The 18,732-nt window shown below is 37.3% G+C and overlaps 1 protein-coding gene across 25 annotated transcripts in view; it reads left to right on the forward strand.

The window, feature by feature from the left end:
- Positions 1–18,732, forward strand: part of SCEL (sciellin) — a 106,976-nt gene that overhangs the window by 65,611 nt on the left and 22,633 nt on the right. For 15 of the 25 annotated variants that reach the window (XM_036455818.2, XM_036455833.2, XM_036455826.2 and 12 more), the window contains 9 exons: positions 1,066–1,125; positions 1,427–1,486; positions 2,127–2,186; positions 3,756–3,815; positions 6,271–6,330; positions 10,369–10,428; positions 11,046–11,108; positions 12,017–12,073; positions 15,034–15,084. In XM_036455818.2, coding sequence (XP_036311711.1) covers positions 1,066–1,125; positions 1,427–1,486; positions 2,127–2,186; positions 3,756–3,815; positions 6,271–6,330; positions 10,369–10,428; positions 11,046–11,108; positions 12,017–12,073; positions 15,034–15,084 — 531 coding nt within the window. Of the gene's footprint in view, positions 1–1,065; positions 1,126–1,426; positions 1,487–2,126; positions 2,187–3,755; positions 3,816–6,270; positions 6,331–10,368; positions 10,432–11,045; positions 11,109–12,016; positions 12,074–15,033; positions 15,085–18,732 lie in introns of all 25 variants that reach the window. The other 10 variants (XM_036455824.2, XM_036455822.2, XM_045588721.1 and 7 more) reach the window with 10 other exon arrangements.

An 18,732-nucleotide genomic window follows, 5' to 3' on the forward strand; every position in this document is an offset into this window, starting at 1 on the left:
GAGAGGAAGGGAGAAGAAGAGAAAGAAACATCAATGATGAGAGAGAACTACCGATTGGCTGCCTCTTGCACACCCCACACTGGAGTTTGAGCCGCAACCCAGGCATGTGCCCCTGACAGGAATCAAACCTGGAACCTTTTAGTCCACAAGCCGATGCTCCATCCACTGAGACAAACCAGCTAGGGCCGGAGTTTTAACTATCTCTCTGTCACTTTGCATTTTAACATACTGAAGAGACTGGACCAAAGAAAAAGAGAAAAAGCAAATGTCAAATATGTTCATTGATCAAGAGATGTATTTTTCATACCCTGTTCTGACAATAATGATCTACATGAGAAAGAGGTATGAGGTCATGAATCATAGACTCAATGGCCTGTGGAGGCCAGGCCGGTGTAAATGACTATATAAGACTTAGGGGAATGTCCTTTCCAAAGAGCACAGCTGTTTCCCAGCTCCAGCTGAGTATTGCCATGTGAGAAGTTGAGCCCAGTGTTACAGGAGGTCCTGAAAATTCAGGTTTTTATAGGTCATGCTGTCTTGTAAATATTGGCTCACATTAAAAGAAAAAGCATCCATGGCTGGGCTGGTGTTGCTCAGTGGTTGAGTGTTGATTGAGGCACCAAGAGGTCTCTGGTTTGGTTCACAGTCAGGGTACATGCCCGGGTTGCAGGCTCCATTCCCAGTAGGGGCTGTGTGGGAGACAGTGGATCTCTCATCAATCTTTCTATCTTGCTTTCCCTCTCTATAAAGAAATCAATAAAAACATATTTAAAAATTACAAAAACAAATAAGAAATAAACAACACTCCGTGAACCCAAACAATACACCTGTGTACCTGTTATGGGTTATATATCCCCAATTTGTAACTTTTCTTTAAGTTCCACTGCAATTTAAATGTTGAGTCTATCAAAGTATCTGTTTGGAATAAAGCAATTTCAAGAATGTGGCTCATCTTTTCCCACAAGCTTCTATTTCCTATCTTAGATGTAAACTGGTCTATGTTTCTATGGAGTCTATGTTTCTATTATTACCACTGACAAGGTTTTTTGTTTAATACATTTGAAGAAATCAAGGTCTTGATGGCATCTTCAGAACAACTCCTAAGGCAGAGCAAATAGAGAAAAGGTAAGTGCATCTGTCTCTAACCTGCAAATGTGACCTCCCAGATTGCTGTTTTATTCTGTCAGACACTAACTGGGAGGGAGTTGGATCCTCTGGCATGAAAATGTACTAGCAGATGCGGTGGTGCCCTCAGCATTGTGCATTTAGTTCAGACATAATTGCTCAGAAGGAGTTCTGCTCTTTTGTTCACTAAGAGTAAATGAGCAATTCATGAGGAATGTTTATTGTAGCTGACCTTTCAAGATACCACATAATTTTATTGCAATATGCAATTTTTTTATTTGAATTTCTTTCTGTTTTACAGAGCCCAAAGCCTTGACTGTCTTCTCTTTCTGAATAGCCGGCCAAACAAAGACGGCAAAGGGTAAGACCTGACTAAGACTCTAACAGGCCTCTTTGGTTGAGTCCTACACTGTATTTGCTGAGGGAGACCACCAGCTCAGAACAGGGATCCCGAGGGCTGGTGGAACAGACCGCCCAGTCAGGGGCAGGAGATGGGTGGATATCTTAGGGCCGGCTCTGCACCAACAGCAATCTGGGTAACCCAGAGAGCGTCACGTAACCTTGGGCGCCCTCCGTTTCCTTATCCAATAAAATGAAGGGTATGACCTAGATGATCTCCAAGTCTCCTTTTAAATCTAAAAATGGAAGAAATCTGGCTATTCCAAGTAGTGGACAAAAGGCTGGTTTATGAACCAAATGTATTTATTGTAAGACTTAATGCTAGGAGCACAGCCCTTTACCACTGATGTATTTATGATACACTAAGGCCATTTTCATTTGAAATCTTAGTTGAGTCACTTCATAGATATATTTCAAATGTATTTGTAAATATCTCAAAGTCAAGAGCTATGCTTTTGTTTATTTTGTCTGATTAAAAGGGTTGATGAATGATTAGTAACTGAACTGATAGCATTTAAGGAATTAAGTTATAGCTCTAGACTTTCACTGATGTATTAGAAAATTGACTTATGTTATCGGTATTATTTTTTTCATGTTGAAAGAAACCAAACTCTTGACAGTTTCATAAAAGAAAACCCCAGAACAGTAAAGAATGACAAAGGGTAAGGATTTATGAGAGCTCTGTTTTTACCTCAGGTTGACTGTTTACTTTGTATTTGGTTAGTCACTAAGTTTGCCTTCCTAATGTGATAATTATTTCTTTGTCTTGGTTATCTTTTAAAATTATCTATCTGTGCCAGTCTGTGTACAGAAGGGCATTCTAGCTTTCCATGCCACTCTCAACTTACTCTAATGTCGAACACTGAAAATGTATTTGGCAAAAGTGTTAGCAATAATAATCTCACAGACCTGAAATGCTTGTTAATAATACAGTACATTATTATAATGTAAATATGGAAGTATTATTACAGGTTAATTTTTCAAGTGGAGAACAGATGAAGTGGGAAACTGGTCAATTCTCTGTAAGCTATTACATAAACTTTGCAGGAAAAGGTGGGATTTCAGATATTTAAAAAATGAAGTTTAGAAAGGTCCACAAAAATAATAGAAAATAAGAAGAGTAGGGTGAGTATAACAAGTAATCATTTTATGGGCTATAAAGGAAGATAAAAGTGATTTGTAATAACTTAATAGCAAATGGGCTTTGATGCTTTGTTTGTGTAGTAGGGGGAGTTCATAGTTCCTTATTCTTCCTTCTCTCCCTCCCTTCTTTCTTATTTTGAACAAAATTAAAATATCAATAGTCTTATCACAGTGAAATCAAAGACGGATGAAAATAGCAAAGGGGAATGCTTGCATAATTAGGGACTTGAAAGGGATAAGTTCTGATAATTCCTAATAGGTTTATGCTATTGGCATGTGAAAATTTTATTGGTTATGGTCAATTTATATAACATGCTAGAATCATCATAGTGTCATTTCCACTTTTCCAAGATTACTCAGAACTTTGGACTTTTTATTTAAAAATGACTTCTCCAAATGTTCAACTTAAAGAAGATTTAAAATGTTGATTATCTGACTTCTCCCCTGTTGTGAATGATGTTCACATTTAAAGAAGACAGCATCTGAACAGATATATTAAAGTTACTTCCCACCAACCCATCCATAAAGGACAAAGAAAGAAAAAGCTGAGACCTGGAGGAACTTAATCTTAAAATATATATATATATATATATATATATATATATATATATATATATATTCATTCTATTGATTTCAGAGAGGAAGGGAGAGGGAGAGAGATGGAGATAGAAACATAAATGATGACAGAGAATCATTGATCAGCTGCCTCCTGCATGCCCCCTACTGGGGATTGAGCCTGCAAATCAGACTGGAATCGAACCTGGAACCTTTCAGTCTGCAGGCCATTGTTCTATCCACTGAGCCAAACCAGCTAGGGCAGAACTTATACTTTTAAGTTGATTTAATCATAACTGAGGATGGTTAGGACCTTGCTATTAAATAGCTACTATAACTTGTCAGCATATCGCAGGAGTAGAGCTACTTGAACTCAATATTTCTAAGGACTTTTGATGCTTTGATACTTTAGGTACTGATAACATCTTAACTCCTGTTGTGAGAAATCTGCTATTATCATAAGAGATTGAATTGTTCTCTCTTTTTCTGTCTCTGTTGCTCTGCCCACCCACCTCTGCCCCAATGTGATCAAGAAACCAAGGCCTTGGAAGTTTTATCCAATTTAACCAAAGGACTGACCAGTATGAGAAAGGGTAAGGAGAACTCCTACTTGATGGGCTCCTTTTAGGTCAGCTTTTCACACCTCATTAGAAATAGGAGTGCTGTGCTTTCCTCTGTGGCAGATGAAGCTGCAGTTTTAGGCCTATTAGAGATAGCAGGCGAAGGAATATGACAAATGTTGTGTCCATAGGACCACATATTTGAGATACATTAAAGTCAGGAAAACCTGCGATATAATCTCTTATTCTGTATCATCCTAAACAATTTAAAAATGAGCCAAATGTTATATTTAAATGAAGAAATATAAAGCACAAAATTACAAAGTGAGAGGTATGTGAGCAAGTTTTTCTAAACCGATTTATAGCAAGTGTTACTATGGGAATTAATAAAGAGAAGCTAAGGATAATTACATCAAAAGTTTTTCTGGTCTTCTGGTCCTGGAAACATCCGACACCCTTTCAGGGGCATTCTTGTTTGTATGAGTAAAGCTCAGATAAAGCTCAGATGTGACTTAATTGGCATGAATTTTTCATGGTTTTCCAAAGAAGTCAAGATCTACAATAGAAACAATTATCAAAGCAAAAACCAGGGCAGGTAAAACTAACAGAGAATGAAAACTGTTTTGTTGTTTCTGAATCTTGGTTATTTTCATCCAGATTAATTGTGTGATCTTTTCAGTGACATTGAAAGGGTTGCATCTTTAAATTTGTCTTCTCTCTTCTGTGTCTGACCCCTACTGCCCTGGCCTTCACTTTGGAGATTCTATAGTACATTTTGTATGAATTTACATTTACATATAGGCCAACTAAATCCCAAATTTAATTTAACTATGTTGTTTATAGGCAATTTTATAATAAAAATGAATTTAATATCAGTATAATAAATTTCTTTAAAATCTTGAATTAACCATTAATTATATACATATATATATTAATATATATATTACAATAATGTTTGAAACTGATTTAAACTTTAAAAAAAAATGGTGAAGACCTTGACAATGTTAACAAAATTAATCCCAGAGGAAGTAAAAATACCACTGGCTAAGTCTTATTAGTGCCTTAAATCTGATTTCTGTAAGTGATAATTAATAAGAAAAATGATTTAGCATTTTGACTTTACAGACATATTTTATTAGCATGGAATTGGAAAATAGCAATGGGCCACATGACCTTCCCTCTTTGCTCTAAAAAATCACTTATTTTTTAAGAAATGTCCCAATGTTACTTTTTCTTCCAAATTTTAGACTTGGATTGTTTTTAAGGATGAGTTATGGAATTTCTTTCTTTTCTTTTTTAATATATTTTAATGATTTTTCACAGAGAGGACGAGAGAAGGACAGAGAGTTAGAAAAATCAATGAGAGAGAAACACTGATCAGCTGCCTCCTGCACACTCCCCTCTGGGGATGTGCCTGCAATCAAGCTATATGCCCCTGGCCAGAATCAAACCTGGGACCTTTCCATCTGCAGGCCAACACTCTATCCATTGAGCCAAACCGGTTAGGGCTGAATTGAATTTCTTGTGTCCAATGAGAGCACAATCTAGATATTATTTTCCAAAGTGGATCTCCAAAGTGACAAAGATAGCCAAGAGTGGGGTTTGACTAAAACTCTTGGAAATTAATGTTTCTGAGGATGTGGTCTCAGAAGGCAGCCAAGAGGAGGGCTGGGCAAGTGCACACAGTGGGAGAAAGAACATCCTTCTACTTTTCTTCTCACTATGTGAGCATGGCAGGAGCTGTCAGTCACCTACTATTGGCATCCTCTACTGTCCCTTTAGGTTCATCTTCTGCTCCTTTTGGTATTACTCAATGCATTTTAATGGGAGGAACATAAGTCCTCTGAGAAGGGAGTCATTCATTTTTTTACCATTTAAGGTGTTTTTTTTTGTTTGTTTGTTTGTTTTTTTGCCTTTGTAACTCACTGTAACTCAATTATTTTTAGAAGGTTTGAGTTGTGGGAATGGTTGAGTTTATATGAAAGGATATATTTTTATTGTTTTAAAATATTTATTATTAATATGTGTTAATAACTTTATACATGTATTTAATAACTTTAATATTTGAAAGTTATTAGCATTACTCTTATTTAAAAAACAGAATAGGCAATTATATATGATTTATGGAGTAGAAATTTATATTCTGATTGGATCCAGCATAGAACTTTAACTTCAATGCTGACCATTTGGGGTATTCTTACAAGATGTATCTGAGGGCAAAGTTGATTTTGTTAAATAACAAGTTTCACATTTACTTATGCATTTTGAGAATAGAACAGATAACATGTTTCTTGTTAACAAAAAAAAAAAAGGAAACTTAAATGTTCTCCAACTCAAGATGTAAGAGAATTTTTATTTGTACTTAGAGCTTGAACAATTACAATGACAGAGAACTTGTATATTTACCACTCAATTTGTCCAATCATTGTTCACTTAATTAGTGTTTTATTTTAACAACGTTCAGTAAAATTTATTTTCTTTCTCAAAGAAAACAAGACCTCAGTGGGCGCATTAAAGTGAGTCCTGAAACAAATAAAAATATGAAGAGGTAAGATATTTAAAGCTTTTCCCTTCCTTTGTCTGGCATTTATAAGCATATTAGCAACCTGAGTGCCTGTATTCAGGACAGTAAATTGATCAAGCCAGAGCAGTTGTACTTTGGATACACAGACATTATCTCTTGCATTTTATTCTTGGTTAAAGTTTGCTGCCAGATAGATTTTGAGATGTTAAATGAGAATTTTGACTGAGCTCTTCTGAGCTAAATGATTTCAATGTATGTATATATGTATGTGTGTGTGTGTGTGTGTGTGTGTGTGTGTGTGTGTATAATAGTATAGTAAGTAGGAAAAGTAGGCTTAGACTTTTTCATATGGAAATAATATAATAATCCTATATAATGAAGAGCTAATATGCAAATGATCCACAGGCCCTCACACCATCAGGCAATAAAGGCTCAGACACTCAACACTGGGGAGACAGGAATGGGAACCAGTCAGGCACAAATGAGTTGAGAGACAGGAATGGGGACCAGCCAGTCTATGGCCTGGGAAAGACAAGCTGCTTGCTCCGTGGTCCTGGGTGCCTGCAGCTACAGCCACAGCCCAGGCAAAGCCACCCACCTATGGACCCTATGGCTGTGGCCAGCCCAAGTGAAGCCAGCCTGGGTCCTAGGTGCCTGCGGCCAGCCAGAGGGAGGGAAGCCTGGGTCCCAGGTGCTTGTGACCAACCAGTGGAGGGAATCCTGGGTCCTGGGTGTGGAGCAAGGCAGAAGCAGTTAGGGGCAGTCAGGCCAGCAGGGGAGCAGTTAGGAGTGGTCAGGCTGGTAGGGGAGCCGTTAGGGTTAGGGGCGACCAGGCTGGCAGGCAGGCAAGCAGTTAGGAGCCAATGGTCCCAGATTATGAGAGGCATTTGGACATCCTCTGAGGTGTCCTGGATTGGAGAGGGTGCAAGCCTGGCTGAGGGACATCTCCCCCACCCCCGTGCACAAATTTTGTGCACCAGGCCTCTAGTTAATAAATAATAATATAAGAATAAACTCTGTTTCACATATTCATAACTCTAAACCTACTTATGTCCTTCCCTGTACATATGTATGTGTGTATTGAAGGCACAGAGATACATACACTTATAGACACACACATATGTGGTGTGTGTGTCTATAAGTGTATATATTAACTAGGATTCTTCAATTAAGCAGAATAGGAGATATATAGATAGATATAGATAGACCGATAGGTGGGGAGAGAGAGAGAGAGAGCTTTATTAGAAGGAATTGTTTCATGCTGAGAACTCTCAAGCTCATATTTATGTAGCAAACTGTAGCTCCTAGTTCAAGTGTAAAGGCCTGAGAACCAGGAGAGCTCATGGCATAAGCTCTTGTCCAAGGGCAGGAGAAGAACAATGTCGCAGAATAAGCAGTCAGGCAGGCTAAGTCCTGTTTTTCTTAGACACTAGTATTCTGTTCAGGGCTTCAACTGATTGGATGGGGCCTACTCATGTTAGGGAAGGCTATCTGCATTCAAATATTAATTTCATCCAAAACCTCGAAGACACCCCCAGACTAATGTTTGACCAAATACCTGGTCACCCTGTGGTCCAGTCATGTTGAAACGTGAAGTTAACCATTACAATTTGTGCATATAGAAGTACTGTGTGTATGTATATGTAAGTAGTGTTTGTGTATATGTGTGTGTGTGTGTGTGTGAGTAGTAGTAGTAGTAGTAGTAGTAGTAGTAGTATATGTATGTGGGTGTGTAAGTATGTATATATGTGAACTGTTTTCATGTGTGTAGTATATTTGTGTGTACTATATGTTATGTGGGTGAAGCATGGTGGGTGTTTAAGATGAGAAGCTTAACAAGTGTACTTCATTAAGAGGTCTCCCACCCATGAATTGTCAAGTAAATCTGGAAAGCTTATGTCCTCTTGCTTTTTATTTTTCAAAAAGCAGATGGGAATAGATTTGAAACTGAGCTTGTGGGCATGTTGCTGAAAACAGTGTACCAAATAGTTCCATGTGGTTTTTGTAGAACTCGTTTCCATTCAGTTAACTCAGGACATGATATTATTAGATTCTAAATGTGTCACTGATGCCTGTAGGCCCAGGGAGCAGGGCCAGGGCTGGGGCAGCAGTAAAGCTGGGGCACACACTGCTCTCAGCAGCCTGGCTTGGTCAGAGGCTCACAGACCTGTACAGCTTTGCAACAAACAGATGGAAAAGAAAGCATTGATTTCCTTGGCTACATGGGTGGTTCAGGGTGGTATCCTGAAGTAGCGAATGTGAACAACGAATCCACAAGACGGAGACTCAAATTCTGACTCTGTCACTGGCTAGCTGTGTCTCTGTGCCTCAATTTACTCATCAACAAAATAGGAATCATAATACTACCATAATCAGCACATAGTAGATACAAGTAACTGTGAGCAGTAATAAAGATCAGGTGAATTTTGCTTTCTTAATGATTTATTCATCGTTTAAATATTTAATTTACTTTGACTCTCTAGGAAATATCTATTTTCCTTTCTAATTTTTATAAGACTATTTCAAATAATCACCTAATGTTTTTCATATGTTGATGTGTATGTGTGTACTGCATGTTTATGTGTGAGATGTGTTCACATACAAAAGTTTGTGGGGATTCATGTGTGTATGATTATGTGTGCAATATTCTGTAGACTTTTTTTAAAAAAATAAAATAAGATTATGCTCCCTTCCTTATTAAAAACTCTCAGCATTATCACATTTCAGATAGAATAAAATCTTAAGCCTTAATGATGGTCTTTTACTTGTTTAATAAGTCCAGCCAAAACTACCTTAGATTCCAGGCTCATTCCTACCTTACTGACTTTATGAACTTTGAAATTTTAATAACCTTACACTAATATGTACTTTATTTAATATGTTCAAAGAGATCAAAGTCTTGGCAATATAATAAATATTGCCAACACCAATATTACAAGGGATGCATTACAATGCTTATTGTTGTGTTATTTATTTATTTTTATTGTTTTTGAGTACTCAAGTGTGGACATAGCATCCTAGGAATTTTTATTTTCAGTCACTGGCATTTAAATCTCACATACTTGGTTTAAGCAAAAATCAACAAAGTGTTTGAAAAATCAACAAGGAGTTTTCTGGAGTAGAATAGCTATTTATGTCAGGTTAATTGTTTCGTTATTTGTATGGAAAAGATTCAAATATTTTAGCTGCTTTTAGCCTGGGTATACACATTCTCAGACATTTGGATACAAGTAAAAACTCGAGTCAACATCTGGTTGCTTCCAAATATCTCTATCTTTGATGTATAAATGCAATCTCAGAGACTATGATATGATCTTAGTAGGGCCACAGAGCATGGAGAAATGGTAAGAAAAGCAAAATTCCATTAAGATCAGATGCAGGTACTCTAAAGGGTAACAATGAAATCCTAACATGTTTTCAGGGACTATAGAGAGTTTTATATTACAGTAAACATATTTTACATTTCAGAACTCCATGGATTTAATCTTTATAGTTTGTTGCCAACACAGAACTAGTAAAAAGATGTAGTTTTAACACACAGTACTAGAGGCAGATTTCAGGCTATATATATCATGAACATTAACAAACCGGTATATTAATTTTAATCCATTATTGTGAATAGCGAACTTGCTAAAGAGTGTCATTTACAAAATATATATTTTCCAAAGTTAATTTGAAAGTTCCTCAGCATGTTGAAGTATGATATTAAGAGGGTCCTTCTGGAATGTGCCTTGAGACATATATAGGAACTACTACAAAACATTTAGTGCACCTGGCAAAGGTCAAGGGTGTAGCATTAGATAAATCATGATAGAAACAAAGTCTTAGGATGGCATTTGCTACTAGCATAATGGCTCCAAGATTAAAATCCCTCGCTGAGTCTCCATGAGTTTTAGGCAGGTATAAGTTCTTACATTCTTCTGCATTGTCACCTTTACCAGTCTTCAACTCTTTGACCTGATCTCACCAAGTGTTGATACTGTTTCTGAATTTTAATAAATAATTTTGCCCACTTGTTATTAATCTCTCATTAACTTCAAATTTTTTTTTAATGTTTTAAAGGGGCCAGAGTCTTGGCAATCTCAGCAGTGTGACCCCTGAAGTGAGCAGAAGTAACTCAGGGTGAGGATTATGTCTGATCTTTCTTCCTTCCCCAACCGCATCAATTTGTGGCACTCTTCAGAGCAGCTGTGTTGAAAAGTCTTTGAATTTGAATCGGGAAGTCTGGGCTTCATTATTTGCCACATGGTGCCTTGAACATGCTGGCTTAGGCTTCTACAGTTATAAAATGTTTCTCTCACCTTTACCACTTGATTATTGAAAGAATGATTATAAAAATAATGGGTATAAAATCCCATTAAAGCAAAAATGCACTGTAAATGTAAATCATTAACAAAACAAAACAAAACAAAAGAGTATAGCTATAGCATCAGAGGGGGCAGGTGAAAGTTTTTGGCAAATCACTAAATAATTCCTGAATGTTTTTTTAAAGCTCAATCTTGTCTACTTTTATGGTTTTATTTTTAGGGTAAATGACAAACCAGTATGCCAATGATTTGTATAGAGGTTTTTTTCTCTCTCTCTCTCTCTCTTTTAAATGAAGGGAATAAACTGGTATTAATTCAAATACCAAAACTTAATAGCATAATTCATCTTGAGTACATATATTATTTAAATTAATATACTTAGTTGATTTAATTCCATTTTTACTTACCATGTGTTTGCTTTTTGATTTAAAGTTCCAAAGACCTTGAAAACCTCATCAAAGTGAATCCAGGAACAGACAAAAGTGTGCAAGGGTGAGATTTAATAAGCTCTTCTTTTCCATTTCATGTTGACCCAGTGTTTAAAATAGAATTAAATTGTCATTCCAGCTGACTGGCACTCGAAAGTTCAGGAAAAGTCATGTAACCTCCACAACCTTATATCTGAAATGTTAACAATTTTGACCAGTTAGGTGAATAGTTGTTTTTTCAGGATGGACAGGGCACTTTTATTCATTGATTTGTTTATTTTATTTTATTTATTTTTATTTTATTTTTTTTGAGCAGAGGGATGGCACGGGAAAGGGGAAAGAGAACTGGACTGGAACCAGCACATGTGGGTCCAGGCTTGGCTCTGCCCTCACTAACTGTGTGAATGTGATTGGTACCTCCCTGTTTGGGCTTCAGTTTTCTCATCCTCAAAGTGAGGAAGCTAGACAAATGGCTCTCTAGTTACTCCCAACGCTAATTCCATCACTACGTCTCAGTAAGATGGTTGGAGTAATGGAAAGTGCTTGCACTCTGGAGTTAAATTACTTAGCTTAAAATTTCAACCCTGCCTCCCTTAGCCATGTAGGAAAATCTTAATCTTTCAGTATCTCAGTTTTTCCCTTTGTGAAATTGGGATGGTAGTTCTTCTGTCATAGATTTGAGGTGAGGTTTAAATCACAATAATTATGTAAATCACTTAGAACAGTGCCTGGCCCATCACAGATATTCAAAAAGCTTTAGTTATTATTTATTATTTCTATGCAGTTATAATTAAGGCCTCAATAAATATATTCATAGACAGCATGGAAAAACTCTAACCCTATGAGATATCTCTGTTATAATAAATACTTCATTATAACATGTTTTTGTAATAAAATGTCCCTAAGTTTTAATAAATATTTGCAACTGTGTGATATAAATTGACCATTGATCATTTCTATAATCTTTTAAAGAAACCAAAGTGTTGACAGCCTTATCAAAGTGACTCCTGAAACAAACAGAACTAACCAAAGGTGAGGTTCATGGAACTCTCCTATCTCTTATGCCCTTTTTTTTTCTATTCAACTTAAAAACATGATAAAATTTATTGTCCCATCATGGAGACAGCCAGTGATGGCACTAAAAATCAATAACTCTGTGTCAGCAATCTGGCATTTATGTCCTTTGCTCAGGGATCCCTGGCTGTGAGCTTTAGTGGAAGAGAGAGAATTCTTTAAAGTATTTCTTATCAGTATGGGATTTGTGTTCCATGCTTGGGGTTCCCTCAAAATGAATCAGAATTGCCCAGGAGGTGAAGCATCATCCCAAAACAATTTCCTAGAGATAAGTACTCTAAATGAGTTTTATTTTATTTTATTTTGTTTACTTTTTAAAATCTTTATTGTTGAAAGTTTTACACATATTCCCCTTTTCCCTGTTGACATCTTCTAGCCTATGTCGCCAAGCCCAAAGGAAATTTCTCCTTCCTTCTTCCTCCCTTGTTTACTTCCTTCTACTCTTGCTTACAAAACCCCTAAAATTGGGATATCATTTAAAAAATGATTCTTAGTTCATTGAAATAATAGGAATATAAAAAATGACATCTGTCTGCCTACCCATTGTTGCTCAGTGGTTGAGCATTGACTCATGAATCAGGAGGTAATGGTTAGATTCCCAGGCAGGGCACTTGCCCGGGTTGCAGGCTCAATCATCCAGAGGGGATATGCAGGAGGCAGCCTAGAGATGATTCCTTCTCATCATTGATGTTTCTGTCTCTCTCTCTCTCTCTCCCTCTCCCTTCCTCTCTAAAACCAATAAATATCATATTTTTTAAAAATGACATTTGTCTTTTATATAGAGGGAATTTACTCTAAGACACATTATGTTAAGTAAGCAAAAAGATAACAAAACCATTAATCTATAAACATATATTGTTATGGTAGTTTGAACATGAGTTAAATACATTTTGTTATTTTTTTTTCCTGGTAGATTTCCTATCTTTACACATAGGAATGCTCTTCTTTTACACTATGTAGCTATCATAAAAAGATTCTTAGGATAGGTAAGCAACTTTTGCTTGAAGGTTCTAGGCAGTAAATATTTAAGGTCTCTGGGGTGGGTGGGTGGTCCAAAACAGTTCTGTTTTAACTAGTGAACTGGACAGCCATACATAGTACATTATAAACAAATGGGTGTGGCCATGTTACAATAAAACTTTATTTACAAAACCAGACTGCAGGCTGGACTAGATAGTATTTTATATGGGTGTGAAAGATGAATTCTGAATATAGTTTGGGTAACTTCCCAAACACAGCCTACTGCCCACCCATCCCCACCCTTTGCATATATTTTAATTTATTTTATGGTTTTCCAAAAATTTTATCACTCTTTTATCTGAATATTTAATGCTAACTTGTCCTTAGTTTTTTTCCCCACCAAATAAGAATATAACATTTTTCTCTTTGTCTTGGAGTCAGATACTGAGTTTAGAGGCTATATAATATTTTACTTTGCAGGTTAAGATTCAGTGAAAGATAGGTCTCCCTTGTTTCTCTTTCAAAAAGACTTAGTTTCTATAGCTTGTAAAGCACTCAGCACTCAAGTACTTATTAGTCATTATCTATTGATGTCATTGTTACTGTTACTATTTTTTCTTCATTGTTGGGTCCTTGTAGCCCTACTCTGTGCTTAAGTCAAAGAAGTTAACAGCCCAGCCAATGTGGTTCAGTTAGTTGAGCATTGTCCCATGTATCAGGAAGTTGCCAGTTCAATTCCTAGTCAGGGCACATGCCCAGGTTGCAAGGTCAATCCCCAGTAAGGGATGTACAGGAGGCAACCGATCAATGTTTTATCTCCCTCTCCCTCTAAAATAAATTAAAAATTATTAAAAAAAAAGAAGATAGCAAAGAAATTATCCTATTATGTTGAAACTTATAAAATGATTAATAGTCAACCATTTTTGACCTTCCAAATGATAATTTCATATAGTTCAACACAGTGCAGATGGAAAGACGTACATAAAATGAGTTTATAGGTTAATTCAAAAATTATTTAAGTGATATAAGTCTTTCTGAACTTAGTTGTCCTCAGGATCTATAATATTGTCTCCACAATAAAGTACATCAAATTTGGTATTAGGGTTTGTATAAAAGCCCAGTGTAATAGCAGAAATGTCCCTTTAAGATTATGATTACCTATTTGAATGTTTAGAATTAAAACAACTTTTATAACCTGAAGTCTTACTAGTTCTGATTTAGCATTGCATAAAGTGTGATTCTGAAGTGGTTTGATTTATATTTTGAAGTAACCTTAATATTACATATTCATGTTATATATATTACTATATATCTTAGAATCAGAAAATAACTTTTTTTGGAGTTTCAGTTTTTAAATTTGTGTAGTTGGTTGGATTTTCTTGGAGAAGAGGAAGAGAAATATAGAGAACATGAAAATGATGAGCAATTTTATATTTTCCTCTGATTCATTAAAACCTCCAAAAATGTTCTAAATGCTAATTCTACTATATAATATATAATATATATATAATAAAATATAATATGGATAATAAGGAATTTGTAAGTAATTTAAATTTGAGGTTGCCTTAAAAAATGAAATAAAATGAAAATGAATTTTCATAAGTACAAAATTATGCAAGAAATGGATAGTAGCAATCTGTTTTTTCCTAGGACTAAAAAGAGAATTTAAATAATGATGAAGTTTTAAATTAGCATAAATCAGCCCTGGCCAGGTAGCTCAGTTGCTTAGAGTGTCATCCCAATCTGCCAAGGTTGTGGGTTTGATCCCCAGTCAGGGCACATATAAGAATCAACCAATGAATGCATAAATAGATAGAATAACAAATCTGTATTCTTCTCGCTTCCTTCCTCTCTCTTTGATCCTAAAATCAATCAATAAAAAAGTTAAATTAGCAACAATCATTTAATTAAATATTAAGGTTGAATATGCACATTATTGATTTTAGTTTATGTTTTAGGAACCAAGACCTGAACAATCTTATCAAAGTGACTCCCTCAGCAAACAAGAGGTAAGTTTATTAAGATTATTCAAGACTCCAATTTATGCCAAAAAATAAAATTATTTTATTTGGCTAAGGATATTTTGCGAGGGGGGGACATGAGAAATGATGAGAACAAATTTATTTTATTTGTTTTGTTTTGTTTTATTTTATTTTGTTTTTAATCCTTACCAGAGGATATTTTTCCATTGACTTCTAGAGAGAGTGGAAGAGAGAGGGAAGACAGAGAGAAATATCAATATGAGAGAAACACATTGATTGGTTGCCTCCTGCATGCAACCTGACCAGGGCCAGGGCTGGGAAGGAGCCTGAAACCAATATACATGCCCTTGGCCAGAATGGAACATGGGACCCTTTGATGCACAGGTAGATGCTCTATGCATTTATCCAAGCTATCTAGGGCAAATTGATTTGTTTGTATATAATAATGCTATAAAGATTTTTCTTTTATTATTGCTTTCATTTATTCCATTAGAATATAGTTTAAAATAATAATAATATTGAAGCTAATTCTGTATAACAAGAAGCCTGGTGCACAGACTTGTGCACTGGTGGGGTACCTTGGCCTGGCCTGTGGGGATCAGTGGAACTCCATCCCTCCGCAGCCAGGCCTTATCTCCCAGCTTGTGGGGGAGGGGCATGCAGGGGGAGTATCCATAGGAGAGACTCCTGCCATTGCAGTGGTGCTTGCTAGCCCTTGAGTTTGGTGTCTAGTGCCTGTTGGTCAGCTGAGCGGGACCACACTGACCACCAGGGGGCAGCTCCTGTGTTGAGTGTCTGCCCCCTGGTGATCAATGTGCATCATAGCTACGAGCTGGCCATTTGTCAGTTATGATTTTATATATATAGACTAGTGGCCAGGTGCATAAAATTCGTGCAAAAGGGGGGTGTCCCTCAGCACAGCCTGCACCCTTTCCAATCTGGGAGCCCTCAAGGGATGTCTGACTGCCCATTTAGGCCCAATCCCACCTAAATGGGCAGTCAGACATTTCTCTTACAATTCTGGCTCCTAATTGCTCATCTGCTTGCCTGCCTGGTCACCCCTAACTGCCCTCCCTGCCAGCCTGATCGCCCCTCACTGCCTCTGTGTGCTGGTTTGATCACCCCTAACTGTACCCCTCGCTGGTCTATCTCCTCTAACTGCCCCCCACTTCCAGCAAGGTTGCCCCCAATTGTCCCCTCCCTGCTGGCCTGGTTGCTCCTAACTGCCTCCCTTCTCTGGTGGCCTGGTTGCCCTACACAGCCTGCTGTTTAGTCATTTGGTTGTTCTTCACTAACCCTCCTGCTGGCCTGGTTGCCCCATGCAGCCTGCTGTCCAGTCATTTGGTCATCCCTCACTAGCCCTCCCTGCCAGCCTGGTCTTGGGCAGCCATCTTGTGATGGAGTGAGGGTTAATTTGCATAGTACCTCATTATTATATAGCATACTAGGCACCTGTTGCAGGAATATTTCTGCAAGGATTCTGGCAGGCTTCCCTGCTGCCACAGCCACCTCCTCTGCCCCCTCACCTCTCCCTCTGTGACAGGCAGGATGGAGTGGGATGGGGTGGGCAGGATAGGCGGCCACCACCACAACTACATGCCTTGCCCTGCACACTTGATCCACTGTGCCAACCGCTGCTCCTGCCTCCTGGGCCAAGCACACTACCACCTCCACCACTATGCACTCTGACCTGCCATGCCCACTGCCACCACCTCCATGGCTGCATGCGCTGCCACTGCATGCCCCGCCCCATCCCGCACTTGCTGCCAGTGCTTTCCCTCCAGCAGCTGCAGCCACCTTGCTTTCCACTGTCCCTCCCTCTTCCCTCTATGCTGTCTTCAGTCTTCAATCCTCCCTCCCTTCATATATGCAAATTAACCACCATCTTTGTTGGGTTAATTTGCATATTTGCTCTGATCAGCTGGTGGGCATGGCTTGTGTAGTGGGGTGGTGGTTAATTTGCATATTACTCTATTATTAGGTTAGATATCTTGTCAATGTTTTCATGATTTTTGTTTTTGAGTTTAGTTGGTACATATGAAAATTGCAAAATCTTAGAGGTAAAATATAGGAACTTCAAGGAATTCATAGCCCAGTTAGTTTGCACAATTTGAAAACTTTTGTTTCAGTTTAACCTAATCAATTTACAGAAAAGGAATTTAAGATTCAGAAAAGGTAGGTGATTTAACTAGGGTCATAGAGAAAACTGATGGGAGACTGATAGTTCTGTGCTCTAAGTAATTATTGAGCATCAACTGGTTTGAAGTTTACAACTAGGTGTCATGAGTAGCACATGAGATATAATTATAGGCCAGGAACGCCAAAAGGAGAATTCGGTAGACATACTGAATCTTATTAACAGCAGGCAATTATCATAGATTAAAGCTAATTATATACCAGAGATGTCATTCTGAGACAATAATAGGTTTTCAATTTAATTTATTGCATTTTAGAATACTCATGTACTTTTTTCTGGATATAGAATGCATTCTTAGCATGCTACACTTAAAAAGAAAAAAAAAGGCATTAAATAGCTAACTTAATAAACATGAAAAGTGATAAATTTCAGATTCCTAGATTCCTAGGAGTAGAAGATGTTAGAGATGGGAAGAGCCTTAGAGATGACCCAATCCAGTTTCCCCATTTTATATGAGAATACCGAGGCCAGGGACAAAAATCTGTCTTCTGTGAGTTCTTCTAATTTCTAGCCTAAGTCCCAGCCTGACTACCCTTGTTTAAACCACAGCACAAAGACTTCAATCTCAAAAGAGAGAAAATTCAGTGAGTGGCTTTCCGCCTACCACAGAGATCTAAGGTGATGAGATCAAACTGAGTGAATCCATGGGCTAGTGGGAAGCACATCCTATGGAGAAGCCTAGGCTGGGGACCTTTTTTCAGATCTTTTTGATGATTAACCTCTATGAGGCTCCCCTTCTCTTGCATCAATGTTTTTCATGAGTAAAATATATTTTATTTTTATATGATTAAGAAGGGTTGTTAGAGGGAAGGTGGGATAGGCAGGCTGCTGTCCAAGATGGTGCTGGGAGCAGATGTCAGTCCTGTGACTTCTGGACATGGCGGGCTATTGTATTTCTTTGAATAGATATCAAAAAGGAGTTTAGAGGAACACTTTGAGAAGTCACAACTTTCCAGCATCTGAAACAAGGCATCATACACAATGAAGCAGTGAATGCTAGCAAACCATGTGAAAGCAAATATTGTTCTGTGACTGGGAAAAGAAACTGGTAGGAGTGCAAATAGGAAGCAGACATTTTCAGAGGATGTTATTCATTTGACCATGAACAACGGAGTTTAATTTGGTTTTGCAGTCATCATAGAGGGAAGAAAACCCAATTTTGATGGATTGCTGAAACTCACTAATGCCAAATCTTATGTTAAGTGTAATCCTAATTTTATAGCTTATATTTAAATTATATATATATATGTATGTATATATATATATATATATATATATATATATGTATATATATATATTTAGTTGGTGAATATGATTTTTAAAATAGCAAGGTCATTAGAATCAGTTTGTATCTTCAAAAAGTTAAAACATTTCAGAGTGGCTCTAAGCTGTTTTGGTTCAGTGAATAGAGTGTTGGCCTGTGAACTGAAGGGTCCAAGTTTGATTCCAGTCAAGGGCACATGCCCTGGTTGTGGGCT

Source organism: Pipistrellus kuhlii, unplaced genomic scaffold (assembly GCF_014108245.1).
Source record: "Pipistrellus kuhlii isolate mPipKuh1 unplaced genomic scaffold, mPipKuh1.p scaffold_m20_p_3, whole genome shotgun sequence".
Classification (NCBI taxonomy): Eukaryota; Metazoa; Chordata; class Mammalia; order Chiroptera; family Vespertilionidae; genus Pipistrellus; species Pipistrellus kuhlii.